We start from the raw sequence: 18,313 nt of genomic DNA, 5'->3' as shown, positions 1-18,313 counted from the left end.
CCGGCCCCTGACTGCACCTAGAAATTCTGTCCATAAATACAATGAACAGAACCGGTGAACCAAAGGACAGCCCTGGCAGAATCTAACATGCACCGGGAACAGGTCTGATAGGTCAATGCGAACACAGCTCCTGCTCTAGTCACACAGGACTGGACAGCATACTCCCAGAGCACTCCCCACAGGACACCACAAGGGACACGGTCAAATGCCCTCTCCAGATCACATGTGGACTGGTTGGGCAAACTCCTATGAATTCTCTAGCACCCGATGGAGAATGTAGAGCTGGTCCAATGTTCCCCCCTGAACTGCCACCTTACCGTGGTGGGGGTGTTTGTGCACCTGAATGATCCTAGGAGCTATGTTGCCTGGGGCAACATGGCCCTGGTAGGGTCTCTCATAGCAAACAAGTCCTAGGTGACGAGTCGGAATAAGAGCAGTTCACAGCACCTTTATACATTGTATAAAAATCAAGGACTGTAACATAGTCTGGTATGGAACAGCCAGGGTCCCACTCTGGAGCCAGAATCTGAGGTTGGGGCTCGAATGCATTTGCCTGGTGGCCAGGCCTTTACCCACAGGGCCCAACTGGACTCAGCCTGAAAAGATGATATGGGTCCACCCTCCTGTGGGCTCACCATGTGCAGATGGATTCATAGGGGTCGGGTGCACAGAGGACTAGGTGGCTGTTAGAGACGGGTGGACCCAGTCCACAGACATAGAATCTGGCTGTGGCGATGTGGAACGTCACCTCGCTGGGGGGGAAGGAGTCTGAGCTTGTGCGTGAGATTGAGAGGTACTGGCTAGATATAGTCGGACTCACCTCTACGCACAGCTTGGGCTCTGGCATCCAATTCTTTGAGGGGGGCTGGAGTCTCCATAAATTGATTTGCCAATATAATTTCATTGATAAACCCTGATTTGAAAAATAGTGATTGGACAAGCAGGAATGAGTTTTTGCCAAACAGAGGCATGTATCTTTGCACTTCAATAAAAAAAGAACAAGAAAAGAAAGGAGAAAACAGCATCAAAAGACATAGTTGCATAAATGTGAATGAATTATAGGTATATGGTTTCTACAGAATACTGAAGTCATGACCAAACCCATTTGAAACCTTGTGAAATCTTTTTCAACCCCGCCTTTGACTCAACCACTGTAGCTCCCATGTACAGTAGAAAACCTGCTAAACAACAGGTTTCTACAGAATATTGACTTCATGACCAAACCCTTGTGTAAAGTAAATGTACAACACTGGCTTTGTGGAGACAACCTTTTCCTGTGAAATCTTTCAGACCCGCCTTTGACTCATCCCCACTCAGAGCGCAGATTTAAGACTCAGCTTTGGGCCCCAATCCTCAGTTTCTGCTCCAGTGTCCAACCAGCGTGAAAGCAGCGTCACAGCAGCACCAGGGCCACAAGAAGCAGCAGCAGCCTCCAGGTGAGACCAGAGAAATGAGTTTGATAAAGACGGACAGTCTTCACTAGAATCACTCTGACCTGTGTTTATGTAGAAACATGAGCCGCAACTCCATCAGCACCAACCAGGAACTGCGCTTTGGAGAGTACATCCAGAGTCTCAACGATGAGTACTACACCATAATGCAGGTCAGTACTACATACTGTACTACAGATTGTACTACTGAAAGTACTACAGTCAGTATGACAGTCAATACGACAGACTGTACTACAGACAGTACCAGAGTCTCTGACCATGCCTTTGCCTCCTCCTCAGGCTGATAGTAACCTGGTGACGACGTACCGGCGTGGCCATGGGCCAGTGTGGGCCACAGGAACAGCAAACTTCTGTGCACACAGCGCCTGGTGCTGCAGTCTGATGGGAACCTGGTCATGTTTGACTCAGACAAGAGAGTGATTTGGGAGACTGGCACTAAAGTGGAGCCCTTCTCCTCCAGGATGAGACTGACCATCACCAACCAGGGCTTTCTGCTCCTGGACAACGATGGTGACACCATCTGGAGCTCTGCTGATACCAACAAAGACCAGACAAAGTAAAGTTTGCTCTTGTGACATGGGCCTTGTCTGATCAAGTGTTTAAGTAACACAATAAACCCTTTTAAAACAAAACTGCTTTGCATTGTTTTTAAATGAAACATAGATAAGTAGATGTGTGTAATGCCATATTGTGGAACATTTCAGGAAAAGCAATAACATTTCCAGGGAGACAATGAAAGTTAAACCTTTACTCAAGTTTTGAAAACAGCACTGAAGTTTATTATAATAGCCTGACAGATGTTTTTAAATATTGCAGTTAAATTTTTATTTATTATTTTTTTGTTTAATTTCTACATTTTACATTTTCTGTCTCTGTCAACAACTGGAAAATGATACATTAAGACGTGTATTTTACCAATATCCTACATGGCTTTCAGTAAAATTAAAATGAATAAAATTATGTATTAAATAAAATCAATAAATTCCCTTTCCTCAACTTCAGAAAAATGATGATAAACAAAACACAACCCATTTTCACACTGCAAAAAGCAATATCTGTAGATAAGATAAAATTACTTAAATTAAGAACATTTTACTTAATTTGAGTAGATCCAACTTGACAAGTAAAATTATCCATCAGAGGAATAAGTGTGTTTTTCTTAAAATCTAATGTATTTTGAATTGTTTCTTATAAGAGAAAAAATAGAGTTGTTCTTTTTCTTAAGTATAAACAAAGATGTATTTTCATATTTTAAGTACAAAAAGTCTTGTTCTATTAGGAGATCATTTTACTTGTCAAGTGAAATTTATTCAAATCATGATAAAGCTTTAATTCACATAATTTTAACTTGGCTAGATGTTAGTTTTTGCACTATAAGCCAACCCACGACAGAAAGTGAAATGTTCTTGTTTTCTTCTACTAAAAGGTACAAGAAAACATGTGTGCTGTGCTTTCATTCTGATCTTTATTGAATTGACAGTATCATTATTCACACTGAACACACACACGTACAAAAGAACCCATGATGTCAGGGGTCAGAGGGCATATCAAGGCACTGGTCACTCATCCACACGGCAACGGCAACGGAGAGGTCGGAGGTCAAGGGCCAAAGGGCGGAGATACAGGTGTGGAGAAATGAAGGTACCCGCTACTCGAAACAATATTCAAAATGTGGTTTCACAAAAGTGCTCTCCTCTTCTCTTAAAGCAACTGATTAAATTATTTGTTGTAATTCCATTTTTACGTGTCTATAAATGCCTTTGCTTTTAGAGTTTCTCTTTTATTTCTCTGTCTATATATAAAAAAATACAGTATGAGAAAAAAATACAGTGACCATATGAGATGCATTTTCACATATAAATTGAGGACACACACAAAACAAATTTCACATAAAGACATCATAATAATAAAAAAAAATGTAAATTAATTTCAGAATTCTTCCATAAACACACATGTTCAGATAAACTGGGCGATTTAACTGTCCTATATGAGAGAATTTGAGAAAAAGGTAGACACAGGCAGCAGCTTTGGGGTCCTGTATTGTTTTCAAGACCCCCTGCTCTAACACTGTAATCGAGATGAAGCACTCTTGTGAAACAACAGCCAGAAATAAACCGGTGAGTAACAAGGAAGAGCTCAAAACCATTGCACAAAATGTACATAAAAAGAGTCAAATTTAAACGTTAAATCTTAAATCCAGATATACAGCAACATGTATTTTCCCCAAATCCTTTACTTAAATTGTGTAAATAGTAAATTGATTTTTTCTCAGTAAGCAAGCGCCAAATTTGGACTCAAAGATATACTTGCTGTTTTGACAATATGAAAAAAAACAAACATGAAACCGTAACAATATCAGCCTTCTATAGAATTTTACTCTGCATTCAAAGTTATGTCACGATTTAGACATGGCATTCAGTTCCGCAATCATACCAAGGCATTCACACAGGACACAACAATGAAATGAGAACATCAAATACTTTTTCCTTAATACTTTTGTCTTAATGGCAAGTATATCTCTGCCCATAGTTTCAAATCAGTGCCTTCAAACAGAATAAATAAATAAACAAGAAGCAGAAACACTGTCACAAGTAAATCTCCTTGTCCCTGTCTCTTCTTCTCCTCTAGGGGGCGATGGTGGTGGTAGAGTTTGTGTGTAAATATATTTAGTTTTGATTCTAGACGTTCATTCAGTCCTTTAAATCCAGGTTTTGCTCCATGTGCCAGGATCCGTCACAGCTGTGCTATACATAATCAGTGATGTAACAATTGCAGTGCCTAAATCTTCACCTTTTGCCTACTCTGTTTGTAGCCAGGTGCAAATTCACAAAGAAATGCACTAGTTCAAGTCCTATGGCCATACGCCATACCACATGAAAAATTACTTACATTTTCCGTTCATGAAATAGTTGAATTTGAAACTGTATTACATCTCAACATACAAAGCAGTACCACGCATTCACCAAAAAATATTCCGAAGTTTTTTCGTGCATTAACCCAGGACTCTCCATCTGTGGGCTGACTCCAGAACAAGGATCCTGGCAACAGGGAAATACCTGCAGTTCAACGCCCCCGTGTGTGTCTGTGTGTCTGTGTGTGTCTGTGTGTGTCTGTGTGTGTCTGTGTGTGTCTGTGTGTGTCTGTGTGTGTCTGTGTGTGTCTGTGTGTGTCTGTGTGTGTCTGTGTGTGTCTGTGTGTGTCTGTGTGTGTCTGTGTGTGTCTGTGTGTGTCTGTGTGTGTCTGTGTGTGTCTGTGTGTGTCTGTGTGTGTCTGTGTGTGTCTGTGTGTGTGTGTGTCTGTGTGTGTCTGTGTGTGTGCGTGCGTTTTTTTGATGCCTGCACTGCAAAAATCCAGTACTAGCTAAAATGATTTAAATTAAGAACATTTTGCTTTATTTAAGTAGATTTAACTGGACAAGTGAGATTATCTACCAATGGAATAAGTGTATTTTTGTTTTGTTTTTTCTCAATTCAAGCAAAATTAGATTTTGTTTCTTATTTTAAGTGTATAAAGTTGTTGTTTTTTCTTATTTTAAATGTAGCAAGATGTGTTTTCATATTTTAAGTACCAAAAGTCTTTTCCATTGGTAGATCATTTTAGTTGTCAAGTGAAATTTACTTAAATGATAAAACTTTCTAAATTCTAGTCATCTCAACTTGGCTAGATTTAGGTTTTTTGCAGTGTAAGTTTGTGCACTAATAAATGGATAATGGTTTATGTTTTCTAGGCATCTAACTGTGCCACGTGGCTTTTTATATATAGTCATTTCTTGTGACTGTTAAAACAAGTAGCTCTCTGGTATTTTCGGTTTGTAAAAGTAGCGCACCAGAGGAAAACATTTGGAGACCACTGCTTTGCAAAGTGTCTGCTGGATAAACAGGGTGTTGTAGGTGTGGCTTGGGTCAGTAAAGTCCAGGTTCTGTGTTCTGGTAAATGCAGTCAACGCTCTGAGGAATAAACAAGAAATTATTGACATTGACTTTACTTATACATGTGTGTGTTTGTGTGTGTGTGTAGATTTAGAGAAGTTTCACTATCAAATCTTGTTTATAGTGTCAGATCACATGACTCACCTCTGCCTGAGCTGGAGCTAAGGCCAAACTGTAAAAGTCAGGAGAGCTCTGGACCTGTTGCTCCGGGACCTCCTCGTACTCCCTGCCCCCCTGAAATAATAGAGGAAATGTCTCAGGCAATAATGACGCTGGCTGTACTTGACACTCAGCTCCTTTGGACATTCACTCGGGGGAGCACTGTATCGGTTGTTTCAGATTTTTGATTCTGTACTCCCAGATGAGGGGCAACAGACAGTTTTTCTTATTGATTACATTGTACTTTCATGACAAAATATCTAAAAAGTAAATTCAAAAATGTTGATCCTGATAATTTTTACTAGTGACTAGACCCAAAAAATGCAATTTAATACTAATTTTAAGTGTCCCCCATCTGTATTAAATATTATTGGCCTGTAGAATGTTGTGATGCCACCTGCAACCCAGCAATTTATTTCTATTTTCACAATTGTAGAGTGTCTTTTTACTAGGGCCTGAGCGTGAGGTTGTATTTTCAGTATGAGGTTAATTTGGTCAGATAAGTGTAGTTAATATGTTTAACTGAGATTCAGGAGCAGGACCGCGCCCCAATCGCCCTCTCCTCCTCATCAGCGAACCACAACTCACTTCCATCACACCTCTAATTTCCCAGAAGCCTATTTGTAGCAGCCTTTCCCATCATCCCAGTTTGTCTCGGCTAACTCGACCCCAACCTCCCACCCCCTGTCTTATCCCCCTTTCAGCCATAAGACCAGGGGTGTCCAAACTTTTTTCATCAAGAGCCACATATCTAAACAAAGACGAAGCAGAGGGCTGATCGACAGCTGTAAACTGGTGCTCAATACAGTGAATAATTGAAATATGTGCAAGAATGATCCATCAATCCTTTATTTATGCTCAAATCCTTAAAACCACACACTAAATATTAAATATCGGCTTTATCAAGGTAGTAAAAAGTTTGTTTTTAATTGATGCAAGGTAATTTGGACCAATTCACCTGGAAGCCTGAGGGCCAAGAAACATTTGTCTGAGGGCCGCATTTAGCCCACGGGCCATAGTTTGGACATGCCTGCATAAGACGCCTACGAGGGGGGTCACGTTCTGGCTGGGCCAATTGAAGATTGAGACAGAGTCCCCACCCGGAGCCTGAACCCAGCCATCTCTGCCCCTCATACATTATCAATAAACTTCTTCTTCTTCGCACTATGTCATTGTTGGCGTGGTCCTTGTTGGTGACTGCTCACTAGCGGTCTTCCTCAGGGTGGTCTGATGAACATTTGCATTACTTGTGTTATGAAATAAAACACTTTTGAACAGGGGTGGAGCCAGGGGGCAACTTGAGAGCACCCCTACAATGGCCAATGCACCCACATAGCAACATAGCACCCCCAAAGACCTGCCCCATTTTCATAGGACATGCAATCTTAACAAAACATTTTCAAATGGCAAACACTGAGAGTTCAAAATGTTAGGTGTGTGCTCCATTGTTAAAAGGCCCTAAATCAGGGGTGTCAAACTCATTTTGGTCCGGGGGCTGTATCCAGTTTACTTTGATCCCAAAGGGGCCGGATCAGAAAACTCATGGCATATAAACCCCAAAAATAGCAATAAGTTCAGATATTTGTGCAGAGAAACACAAATCTATTACAGAAATCTTTTTTAATTGATGAACTCTTTCTTTTACAAAATATTATAATATTATGAACAACCTGAAACTTTAAGAAAAATGCAATTTCAACACATCATTTTAAAAATAACTTGTATGTAAATAGGAATAAGTCAATTTTTCTTGTAAAATCCTGCACTCGGCTCCACTTTTCTCATGTTGGACATTTTGCTGTTAGGGTGTCACGGTCAACAGTCAAAACGATCGTCCTTTAAAAGCATTTGGAAAGAGACAAGTCTTCATTTGTGCTGCTCTGGTGGGAGGGGCCACGTACAGACGCTGGAGACGCTGCTATACTAAGCACCGCAGAAAATTATAAATGAAACCAATATTTTAATAGAAAACATAATTAAAATATTTTAGTAGAAAATCAGCTGAGGGCCAGATAAAGGTCTTGGAGGGCCGGGTCTGGCCCCCGGGCCTTATGTTTGACACCTGTGCCCTAAATGAACATGTAAAGTGAGCACCCACATTGAAGACCTACCACTCCTTTAGCTCCTCCAACAAGAAATGTCTGATGCTGCCCCTGCTTTTGAATAATAATAAAAATAAAAATAAAAACTTATGCACAGGTTTGTTTCTTTTCTTTTTGCTAAACAGGATCATGGCAGTGACCACTCAGGGCCTCCACTTGTTTAAGACGACCACTTCCAGGAGTTGGTAGTATTTGCTCAATATTTAGTACAACAGTGACTTAAGGCAGGCTCAAAAGTAAAAGAAAAAAAATACATAAAATCAACAAGTTTAAAGACACACTGGTCTGTCTGTATTCCACTCACCTCTAGGCCTTCAGCAGATTCACTGTTCACTGGAACTTCTGCAGAGAGAGAAGCCAAAATAAAAACCTTACAATTCTCAGGTCACATTTAATGGCAATGAGAACTTTTACCTTTGTCTTTGTTTAGTTTCTTTTTACAGTAAAATATGAGGAGAGCAACAGAGAGGGACCCCAGAACCACTGTAGTTCCCATGTACAATAGAAAATCTGCTGAAGAATTATCAGGAGAAAGGATTCAGTATTTTTTTCCTCATCAGTCATATTTGTAAAGATGCCCCAAAGAAGATGCCCTAAAGTTTGGTCAGCTTTTATAAGTAAGTGTCAGTTTTGCACTTGTATATGTCAAATGTGAGAAGATGAACCCTTGTTTTTTACTCGGTATGATTTTATTTGTTTTGATTTGATTGTTTGATGTGTTTTTATATGTGAGTGAAGGACTGGGTCTTCCTTGAAAAGACAGACAGAGGGCATGAGTGGGGTGGCAGACCTGGGGCATGAAGACGCGACTCCGGAAACGGGAGAGACGAGAAACAGAACAGCTGTGAAGAAATGGGAACGTGAACAGGTGGGGCAGCGGGAACGGGCGAGGCTGGACTGGGCAGAGGGACGTGCCAACAAGGACAGATACAGCGCCTGAAAGAGCTAAGTAGAGGGACGCATCTGGTGAATCTTGTGGGCATGCGTGAGGCGGGACAGCAGACCAGAGCTAAGAGGCACTCTCTGTTTTAGCAGCTGAGAATCTGACATATCACATTGCATACAAACATCTGGCAGATCTTTAATGAAGAAAGAAAATACAATGGGCTCCAAAATTTATCCTTGAGGGACCCCTACTTGACAGTTTGCAAAAAGATGATATGTTCCCACTTTGATAACACATTTAAACAGCAAAACAATATAATTAGTGCTGTCAAGCAATAAACAAATTGAGAGATTAATTAATTATGATTTGTAATTAATTTATCTAATTAATCTCTTTTTTAATCTCACCTAAAAATTGCTGAGAAAAGCCTTCAACTTGAGGTATTTTCATTTGAATTCATTATTACATTATTTTCATACTATAATTAACATTTTTATATAAGTATCATTATTAATACTATTACTAATCTGCATAAATAAACTCAACTTTACAACATATAAACCATCACCACTCTAGAGCCACATCAGCCCGTTTGACCTTATAATGTGTTTAATGCAGCTTTGTGCAAGTCTCACAGGAAATGAAACTTAAAACCACATGGCTAATTTGCATAAACTAAGCGGAGAAAAGAAAAAAAAAAATGCTCTTGTGCTGATGCGGTTCAGCTTCTGTTGGACTAAAGGACACGACTCAGTGGAATATGAGTGTTCTCTCTGTGACAGAGGGGTGTTGAAGGTGAAGGAGAGTCTGTTCTGTGCCTGTGTCACGATGTTTTCAGAGATCGTCTGATCTCTGAAAACATCGTGACACAGGCACAGAACAGGTTTATCGCAGATGCGGGCAAGAATGAGAATGAAAATTACAATTCTTTGCAGGAGTGAGCGGAGCAGGACTGCACAGTGTGGGACTGTGTCCTAACAACACATAAAAACTGATTTTTTATAATAAGGCAACTCGCATACAGAAACAGTAAATTTAGAGATTAAAAATAAGATTAACGCAATTAAAAAACATAACGCCCTAAATATGACTGTAATTAATTAATTGCAATTAACGAGGTAATTTGACACCCCTAAACATAACACCAGTCTAGGACTGAACCATCAACCTTTTGACAAACAACCTCAGCTATTCCATAACATCACATAGAGGTGCTTCACAATCACGTGTTGATCATTTTTGATTAATTGTTATGACATGCAGACCTGATGGTGGCGAGTCGTGTGGTGCTGGAGACTGTGATTCATGTTCAGGTCTGATGGTGGTCCCGTTTATGACATATAAATCAGAAAAATCTGAAAAGAAAAAGCATTATGCCTGGTTTACATTTCTTGGTTCATCTAGTTGACATTTGAAACTATTGCATTTTTACAGTGTGAATATTATTTGGAAGTAGTGATAAACTAGACCAGGGGTGTCAAACTCATTTTGGTCCGGGGGCCATATCCAGTTTACTTTGATCCCAAAGGGGCGGGATCAGAAAACTCATGGCATATAAACCGCAAAAATAGCAATAAGTTCAGATATTTGTGCAGACAAACACAAATCTATTACAGAAATCTTTTTTAATTGATGAACTCTTTCTTTTACAAAATATTATAATATTATGAACAACCTGAAACTTTAAGAAAATGCTATTTCAACACAACATTTTAAAAATAACTTGTATGTAAATAGGAATAAGTCAGTTTTTCTTGTAAAATCCTGCACTCGGCTCCACTTTTTGGACATTTTTCTGATGAGGGTGTCACGTCAACAGTCAAAACAATCGTCCTTTAAGAGCGTTTGGAAAGAGACAAGTCTTCATTTGTGCTGCTCTGGTGGGAGGGGCCACGTACAGACGCTGGAGACGCTGCTATACTAAGCACCGCAGAAAATTATAAATTAAACCAATACTTTAACAGAAAACATAAATAAAATATTTTATTAGAAAATCAGCCGAGGGCCAGATTAAAGGTCTTGGAGGGCCGGGTCTGGCCCCCGGGCCTTATGTTTGACACCTGTGAACTAGACTATACTGGAAAACATTTTTGTCCTATATTTGCTCACTATAAAGGCCATCACACAATACAGGATTTTTCAGTCTTAAACGATTTTTAAACGTGCATCAAACAGCCCACACCACAGACACAAGGAGAATCTTATGAGACTTAAAACCTCTGATGTCAGAGACTGCGGCAGGATAAGTCTGAGCACCACTGACCTTAAAGTTGTGAGCGCAATTGTGTCAGCTGTTTCCTGTCTAAAGTAAAACGACTCGCTTTGAGACTTTCAGACTTTGAGTGTTTAAAGATCAGAGCAATGCAATTCTATTTTAGATACAAGTCAAAACTGTGTTGTTATTATTTGTGAAATGTGGTGCAATACTTCAGATACATGATTTTTAAAGCATAAAAGATCAGTGATAAAGTCCACAGGAAGCAGAGTCACTAGCTCTAATCTGCAGCTTCACCTTGATCTGCTCGCTGTGTGGATGTAAGAAGACACACGTGAGGAAGTATACCAAGAACTCCTCAAACTGGATCACTGTATGTTTTTGTGGACTGGATGTCATTATTTGCGGAGGACAAATTCTGTGGATAATGTGGATGAAAAGCTGCACTTTAAATTTACCACTTTACAAGAGGTGAATAAAGTCTTCATGACTTTTCATACTGAGTTTGTGTGTTGTGCCTCTTTGCCCGTCACTCCTCTGCCCCTGATGCTGTTTTATTGGCTGTTATCGTAGTGTCACTGATGTTTGGTGGTTACGATCTGAAAGAGCAGCTCAGAGTCACATACACACTTGAGGAGCACAGCGGCTATAAAATTACAGAAGAAGACACAAAGTCGGGACACACACGAACTCAGAGAGCAGCAAGTCACATCCAAAATTAGGAAAATTCTCCTGTAGTGTGTGGCGACCTTTAAACTGATGTAAAACATGTTTAATATCATAATGTGGAACATTGAGGCAAAGCCATAACATCTCCATGGAGACAAGCAGGTATCAGAGTCCAGGCCAGATATGTTGACGTGTATGTTATGTTTTTTTATGTGGGCTTACCTTCTGTGACTTGGATCTTAAATTCATCGCTGACATCTTTAACCCACCAGATATTAGACAAAATCGTTTCCAACTTGCACTGGTACTGTCCCGAATCAGACATCTGCACCTTTTCAATTCTCACTGACATAATGTTGGTCTCTTCCTCATATTGAATACTATATCTGCCATTCTCCGCTCTGTCCTTTGTAGTATTCACTAAAATGTCTTCTTCTTTATTACAGTCATTTTTACAGAAGATTTTTTTACTTCCAGGTGTATAAAACCAACATTCTTCTGTGAAGTCTTCTCCCACCGTCACTGTTAGATTTTCTGCAAAGACCACAACAGGAAGTCCCTCACTCAGCACTGTTCAACAAATGCACAAATATTAAGTCATTCACATTCAAATGCACTTAAAATAAAATAAATGTATTTAAAAAAGAGCAAAGTTTACTCACAAAGAAGCAAGCTTAAAATGGTGTATGTCCTCATTTTCAAAACTTTGCCTTGTCTTCTCAAGAGCACACATTTTATTTCCGCCCTCTCTTTCTCTTGTTATTTTTCAACATGAAGATGAACCACAGACAGTTTCACACTCTGACACATATGGACTAGTAACACAGTCCTGTGGTTCTCTTTATTGATGTGTCAAAAACTTTTGACACTGTTGACCATGCTCTTTTAAAAAACTACTTCACTACTTTGCCGAGGACTGTCAGATCATGGAGTCACATGGTTCTCAAATTATCTGAGTAACAGGATTCAGTGTATTAAATATGAGGGTCTCTGCTCTGTATTTATTTTATCCACAAAGGAGTGCCACAGGGCTCTGTTTTGGGGCTTGGGTCATGAAGTCTCTGATACTAATCTGTCTTTTTATGCTGATGATGCCATTATTTATTGTTATGGATCATCTCTTGCTCAGGTCATTGAATCATAGAAAGCATTTTTTATTGTTCAGCATTCACTTCTTCGGTTTAAACTAGTCCTCAGTTCTGACAAGAGTAAGCGCAGGAAGAATCTCAAACTGTTCCAGTGATGTTCACTCTTGGACACTTTGGTGTCTTGATTGATGATCCTTCACTTTTAAACCACACATTGAAAAACTTGTTACAATCCAGCTCGTTTGGGGGTGAGGGAAGTAACAAAAATAGCCAAGATGGAAAAATTTTATAAATTAAATAATGTGAATGTAAAGATAAATTAACAAAAGACTAAAATATGCAGAAAATAATCTAAACTAAGAAAAAGAATAAACAGAGTTTTGTGCCACAAAAGGGGTCTCGCAGGCTTACAAAAAACAAGTGGTAAAATTAAGGGACACACACGAAACCAAAACACAAAAAAGGCACAAAACAGAACTAAACTAAACACACAAACACAAAATGGCAGACTGGCCACCAAGGCCAGCAGCCCTGAACAGGTGCTGCCAATCTCCTTAAGTAGGGGGCGGTGGCTGCAGGTGAGGTGGGCGTAGACTTGCCCCATCAATCACAAATGAGGGCTCCCACAGCAGGAATCCAGGTGTGTCAGCAGAATAATTTAGAACACACAGAACAAATGACAATCTAAGGCCTGGGGCCGTAACACTTGTAAAGAAACTAAAACTAAAATTCTTCTAAATTCTTCCTCCTTAATAAACTGTGTTTTTCTTATCTGTAATAGACTGTGGTGATCTTTTTTTTTCACTGAGGTTCATTACAAACTGTAGAGCTATGACGTGTCACTGTGGTTTGTACTCAGAAGTGTGGTGGCTTTCTCTGTCCACTGGGGGGCAGGGACATAGACTTTTATTTACAAGGCTCTGCTCGGACTACTGCCTCCTTGTTTCAGTCCTAGAATTGCCAGTCTCTGCTGAACTAAAGTTAAAAGGTAGCTGTTAACTTAAAAACTACCACCTCATGAGTAAATTTCAGTGAGTATAAAATTCATAGAAAATGCAGACAAAAGCAGAAATATTCAGAATGTGTTTTCACAAAAGAACTTTCCTTAAGATGTAAGATGAGGGATTGTTTGTACATATTTGTCACAAAAATGCCTTATAGCTCTATCCAGTTTAAGCCTTGTGACCTTTTCTTATGAGTAATTATTTGTGAAGAATTTTGCACTTAACTTCTTTCTAATTTTGTGGTTAATGTACACTGTAAATGCAGTCTGTTACCATGAATAAAGAATCCCAATATGAGTGTCATGTGGGTTGGCTTGTGTAATATCTCTCTAAAAAATTTGAGTGTTATTTCCAAATTTCTGTTGAATATCTGATTTTGCATTTTCTGCACTTGTGAATTAAAATTAAGTACTTTTTATAGACTTTTGAATTTCAGAAAAAAATACAATATGACACTATGAGATGCATTTTCACACATAAATTGAGGAGACGCACAAAACAAATTTCACATAAAAACATCATAATCATTTTAAAAAGTGAAATTAATTTCAAAATTCTTTCACAGACACATATATTCAGATGCAGGTTATTAAAAGTATAAAACAGTAAGTAATGTGGGCATTAGTGTGTCTTAAATATCCCCTGCTGGACACAAAGAGTACTGTAGGTCTTGTTTGGGTCAGTTGAGTTCAGGTTCAGGCTCTGGTATGTGCAGTCTCCAGCAGCAACAGTCTGAGGAATAAACAAGAAATTATGAATCTTTATCAGGGATGTCCCGATCTAGTTTCTTTGGGTTTCGATCTGATACCATTTTTTTAGGCCCGAGCCCCTTGTCTATTGCTTTCACAGCGATGAGTACATAGGTGAAGTCTTACGAAGCTTGGTCAGGCTGTGTGTTTTCTACTCACCTTTAAGCCTTCAGCAGATCCACTGTTCAGTGGACCCTCTGTAGAAAGAGAAGCCAAAATAAAAACCTTAAAATTCTCAGATCACATTTAATGGCAATGAGAACTTTTACCTTTGTCTTTGTTTTGTTTCTTTTTACAGTAAAATATGAGGAGAGCAACAGAGAGGGACACCAGAACCACTGTAGCTCCCATGTACAGTAGAAAACCTGCTAAAAAATTATCAGGAGAAATGATTCAATATTATTTTCCTCATCAATCATATTTGTAAAGATTCCCCAAAGAAGCTTTTAGCTTGCCACACTTTAGGGCAAGTTTTTACAGCATTTTTAAGTCAAGTAATGCATATTTTATTTAGGTCCATGTATTTATTTGACAGATTTGAGCTGGTTAAAACAGCAAAATGGACTTTTCAGAACTTTTAACCATGTTATAGTTGTTTCCCCTTCTCACTTACTCTCAAAGTTGTATTTGGAGTAATTCACGCATGTTTGAGTAATCTTTAATGACTTACTTTCCATGATCATCTCCCATTTACACCACCAGGTGAAACACCAAGAAAATGCAGAAGTATGTTTTATTATATGTATAAATTGCATGAAGGATCTCTCTGCACTTAGCAGACTAGTAAGGACTTTGATTAGAGGCGATCACAGCAAGACACAGTAACATTATATCGGTTTATAGATGACAACTGTGTTGTTTTGTATGTGTCTGTATAATAGTGTATTATATATCAAATGCCTGTACGTGCAACAAGCTCTAAAATGTTGAAATTGGTCAGTGTGTATTAGTTTCCTGTGAAATGCATTGCTACACTTTACTTTCCTCTGATATACAGTAAGACCAGGACTTGGGTTTCAGTGAACTGTGTGTGGGCTCGGCAATATTTTTGTGTCGCTGATTGCACTTATTATTGCTGAACTCTCAATATATAGTGCATCATTTGATCAGTTGTAATACAATTATTATAGTTTAATATGTATCCAATAAGTTTTTTTTTGCCCATATAATTTAATTGATAAAGCTTGTTTTTCAAATTGTGATTGGACAAGCAGGGGACAGACCCTCCACATTTAACTAACAATTTTTTGCCAGACAGGGGCTTTGCATTTCAGTAAAAAAAAAAAAAAAAAGAACAAGAAAAGAAAGGGGGAAATGGCATCAGAGGATATACAGTATTTACATAAATGTTAAAGGATTATACAACAGGTTTCTACAGAATATTGACTTCATGACCAAACCCTTGTGTAAAGTAAATGTACAACACTGGCTTTGTGGAGACAACCTTTTCCTGTGAAATCTTTCAGACCCGCCTTTGACTCATCCCCACTCAGAGCGCAGATTTAAGACTCAGCTTTGGGCCCCAATCCTCAGTTTCTGCTCCAGTGTCCAACCAGCGTGAAAGCAGCGTCACAGCAGCACCAGGGCCACAAGAAGCAGCAGCCTCCAGGTGAGACCAGAGAAATGAGTTTGATAAAGACGGACAGTCTTCACTAGAATCACTCTGACCTGTGTTTATGTAGAAACATGAGCCGCAACTCCATCAGCCCCAACCAGGAACTGCGCTTTGGAGAGTACATCCAGAGTCTCAACGATGAGTACTACACCATAATGCAGGTCAGTACTACATACTGTACTACAGATTGTACTACTGAAAGTACTACAGTCAGTATGACAGTCAATACGACAGACTGTACTACAGACAGTACCAGAGTCTCTGACCATGCCTTTGCCTCCTCCTCAGGCTGATAGTAACCTGGTGACGTACCGGCGTGGCCATGGGCCAGTGTGGGCCACAGGAACAGCAAACTTCTGTGCACAGCGCCTGGTGCTGCAGTCTGATGGGAACCTGGTCATGTTTGACTCAGACAAGAGAGTGATTTGGGAGACTGGCACTAAAGTGGAGCCCTTCTCCTCCAGGATGAGACTGACCATCACCAACCAGGGCTTTCTGCTCCTGGACAACGATGGTGACACCATCTGGAGCTCTGCTGATACCAACAAAGACCAGACAAAGTAAAGTTTGCTCTTGTGACATGGGCCTTGTCTGATCAAGTGTTTAAGTAACACAATAAACCCTTTTAATACAGAACTGTTGTACATTGTTTTTAAATGAAACATAGATAAGTAGATGGCTTTAAAAAAGCAATGACATTTCCAAGGGGACAATGAAAGTTAAACCTTTACTTTTATCCTCTGATCCCACTGAAACATTAGGCTACATTTTATGTGTATTTTAAGCTTTTTTTTGTTTGTTTTTTTTTGTTTTAAGCATTTAAAACAGTACTGACGTTTAATAAATGACCTGGCAGATGTTTAAAGGGACAGTTTGGAATTTTGGACATAGGATCTTATTTCCTAGTGAGCCAGAGTGTTGGAGACGTGTGGAGACACGTTTTTAAATATTCCATCAAGTCCATGTACTTGCAGAGGTCGCTGGTGCTAGGCTAGTGCATGTCAATGGTCATAGTTAGCAATCCACTAAAAACAGTCTTACCCACTCCACAAAACACCCGAAGCAAAACAATTATTACACCAGACTGTCAATGTAACTATTTGTGTCGATAGAATAATTGTAGATGTAAAACCAACTTTGCAATTAAAGGATTTATGTCTGAGCAGCAGCAGTGAGTTGTACTTCTTGATAGAAAGCTTGGCAGGGGCGGACTGATATCACCTAGCACCAGTGTTGTACCTGATCATATTTTGGATGAACGTGAACTGAACACACTGTATTACTGCCTGATGAACGAACTGTGAATGTGTTAATTCTGGTGTCTGTGAACGACATGCGCTTCTATTTTTTCATTCAATAGGGTGCCAGATTTCTTTAGTGTTCCAGGCAAAAACCTGGCTAAACACACTGTAAAGAGCCCTTACTATTTGGCGGAAAAACATTCAATCTGGCAACAGCCACCACCATCACATTGCTGCATACGTCATTCAAAACAAGACAAAACACCTGGCTCTCTTCTACAGTTATATATCAGATGTTTCATCCCAACAGTTAGTCTAACTTGAGGAGTTTTCCCAAATGTACACTTAATAGAGTAATTTCTTGGAGCACTATTTCTTCTACTTGAATTATTATTATTATTATTCCGATAACTCTAACAATGTTGTAGTCTCTAATAGACTCCCAATAACTGTAATGCTGTTACTTCAATAACACCATTCATACAAGTGTTCTCCTGTTTAGATTGACTTATTCAGCTGTGCTTTTCACTTAAATAATAATATATTATAATATCTCTGTTATAATAAATCATTATGTAGGAGATGTATTTATACTAGATAAGCACAGATCCAGCTTTTTCAGTCCCAATACTGATTCCGATACTATAGCTTTAAGTATCTGCCAATACCTGATATCAAGAGATGGCAGAGCAGAGACTGAAAACAGCATTTATTTCCTTTAAACAAAAATAAATAAGACAAAACTGATCCAAATGTGTTATGTAGCTGTATATCTTAATTAAGTACAGAACAACATTAGAAACATTTTTAAATGCAAAATTATAGGTCCAAAGCATTAATAACAAATAACAAAACACTAATTCAAATGACAAGACAGAAGACATAATGAGACAAAAAACAAAAGAACAAACAGTCACATTTATTGTATTCAAATATATCAAAACTGTTCAGTGTCAGGAGAAGATCAGAGAAGGGCATCTGGCTTAAAATCATGTTTGGATGGTAACTTTGGATGGTAACTGTGGTGTAAATAATAATGAAACACAAACAACAGATGTTGTAATATTCACTAAACCTGAATGCCGAACTGCAGGGTATTCCAGGCTCTGAGACAAACATGTGGCAGACCCTTCACAAGAAAAATACATACACAGTGCAAATTTAAAACTTCTATATTGCAAGCTTGAAGCCATTACAATCTTGTT

General features: G+C 39.0%; 2 protein-coding genes across 4 annotated transcripts; one reads left to right on the top strand and one right to left on the bottom strand.

Annotated features, from left to right (window-relative positions):
• Positions 1 to 4,755: 4,755 nt before the first annotated feature.
• On the bottom strand, positions 4,756 to 12,240 carry LOC129412410 (CMRF35-like molecule 2). Of its 3 annotated transcripts, none has more exons than XM_055166263.1 (7): positions 12,074 to 12,240; positions 11,634 to 11,981; positions 9,793 to 9,882; positions 8,056 to 8,154; positions 7,946 to 7,983; positions 5,525 to 5,614; positions 4,756 to 5,398 (listed from the first exon to the last, which is right to left on the bottom strand). In XM_055166263.1, exons 1-7 carry the CDS (start codon positions 12,105 to 12,107, stop codon positions 5,354 to 5,356), a joined length of 744 nt encoding a protein of 247 aa, XP_055022238.1. In that variant the 5' UTR covers positions 12,108 to 12,240; the 3' UTR covers positions 4,756 to 5,353. The 3 variants fall into 3 exon arrangements, with proteins under 3 accessions (XP_055022238.1, XP_055022240.1, XP_055022239.1); XM_055166265.1 differs by having other exon boundaries at positions 11,634 to 11,945; XM_055166264.1 differs by lacking the exon at positions 8,056 to 8,154.
• Positions 12,241 to 15,706: 3,466 nt separating this feature from the next.
• Positions 15,707 to 16,503, top strand: LOC129412418 (B-type lectin plumieribetin-like). The gene is made up of 3 exons (XM_055166275.1): positions 15,707 to 15,861; positions 15,935 to 16,028; positions 16,156 to 16,503. The coding sequence occupies exons 2-3, from the start codon at positions 15,939 to 15,941 to the stop codon at positions 16,429 to 16,431; spliced, it is 366 nt and encodes a 121-aa protein (XP_055022250.1). The 5' UTR covers positions 15,707 to 15,861; positions 15,935 to 15,938; the 3' UTR covers positions 16,432 to 16,503.
• The last annotated feature ends 1,810 nt before the right edge of the window (positions 16,504 to 18,313 follow it).

The sequence above is a fragment of the Boleophthalmus pectinirostris genome, unplaced genomic scaffold (assembly GCF_026225935.1).
Source record: "Boleophthalmus pectinirostris isolate CB_2022bp ecotype Guang Dong unplaced genomic scaffold, ASM2622593v1 HiC_scaffold_8, whole genome shotgun sequence".
Classification (NCBI taxonomy): Eukaryota; Metazoa; Chordata; class Actinopteri; order Gobiiformes; family Gobiidae; genus Boleophthalmus; species Boleophthalmus pectinirostris.
This window is presented reverse-complemented; position numbering and strand designations above follow the sequence as displayed.

What these genes read in the sequence shown, in the direction of transcription:
- LOC129412418 (XM_055166275.1), top strand. Translation starts at nt 15,939, where the DNA reads ATGAGCCGCAACTCCATCAGCCCCAACCAGGAACTGCGCTTTGGAGAG. An exon ending in AGTACTACACCATAATGCAG is followed by an intron (nt 16,029 to 16,155) that starts GTCAGTACTACA and finishes CCTCCTCCTCAG; the next exon opens with GCTGATAGTAACCTGGTGAC.
- LOC129412410 (XM_055166263.1), bottom strand. Translation starts at nt 12,107, where the DNA reads ATGAGGACATACACCATTTTAAGCTTGCTTCTTT. An exon ending in CATTTTAAGCTTGCTTCTTT is followed by an intron (nt 11,982 to 12,073) that starts GTGAGTAAACTT and finishes TTTGTTGAACAG; the next exon opens with TGCTGAGTGAGGGACTTCCT. An exon ending in GAAACTAAACAAAGACAAAG is followed by an intron (nt 7,984 to 8,055) that starts GTAAAAGTTCTC and finishes CTCTCTCTGCAG; the next exon opens with AAGTTCCAGTGAACAGTGAA.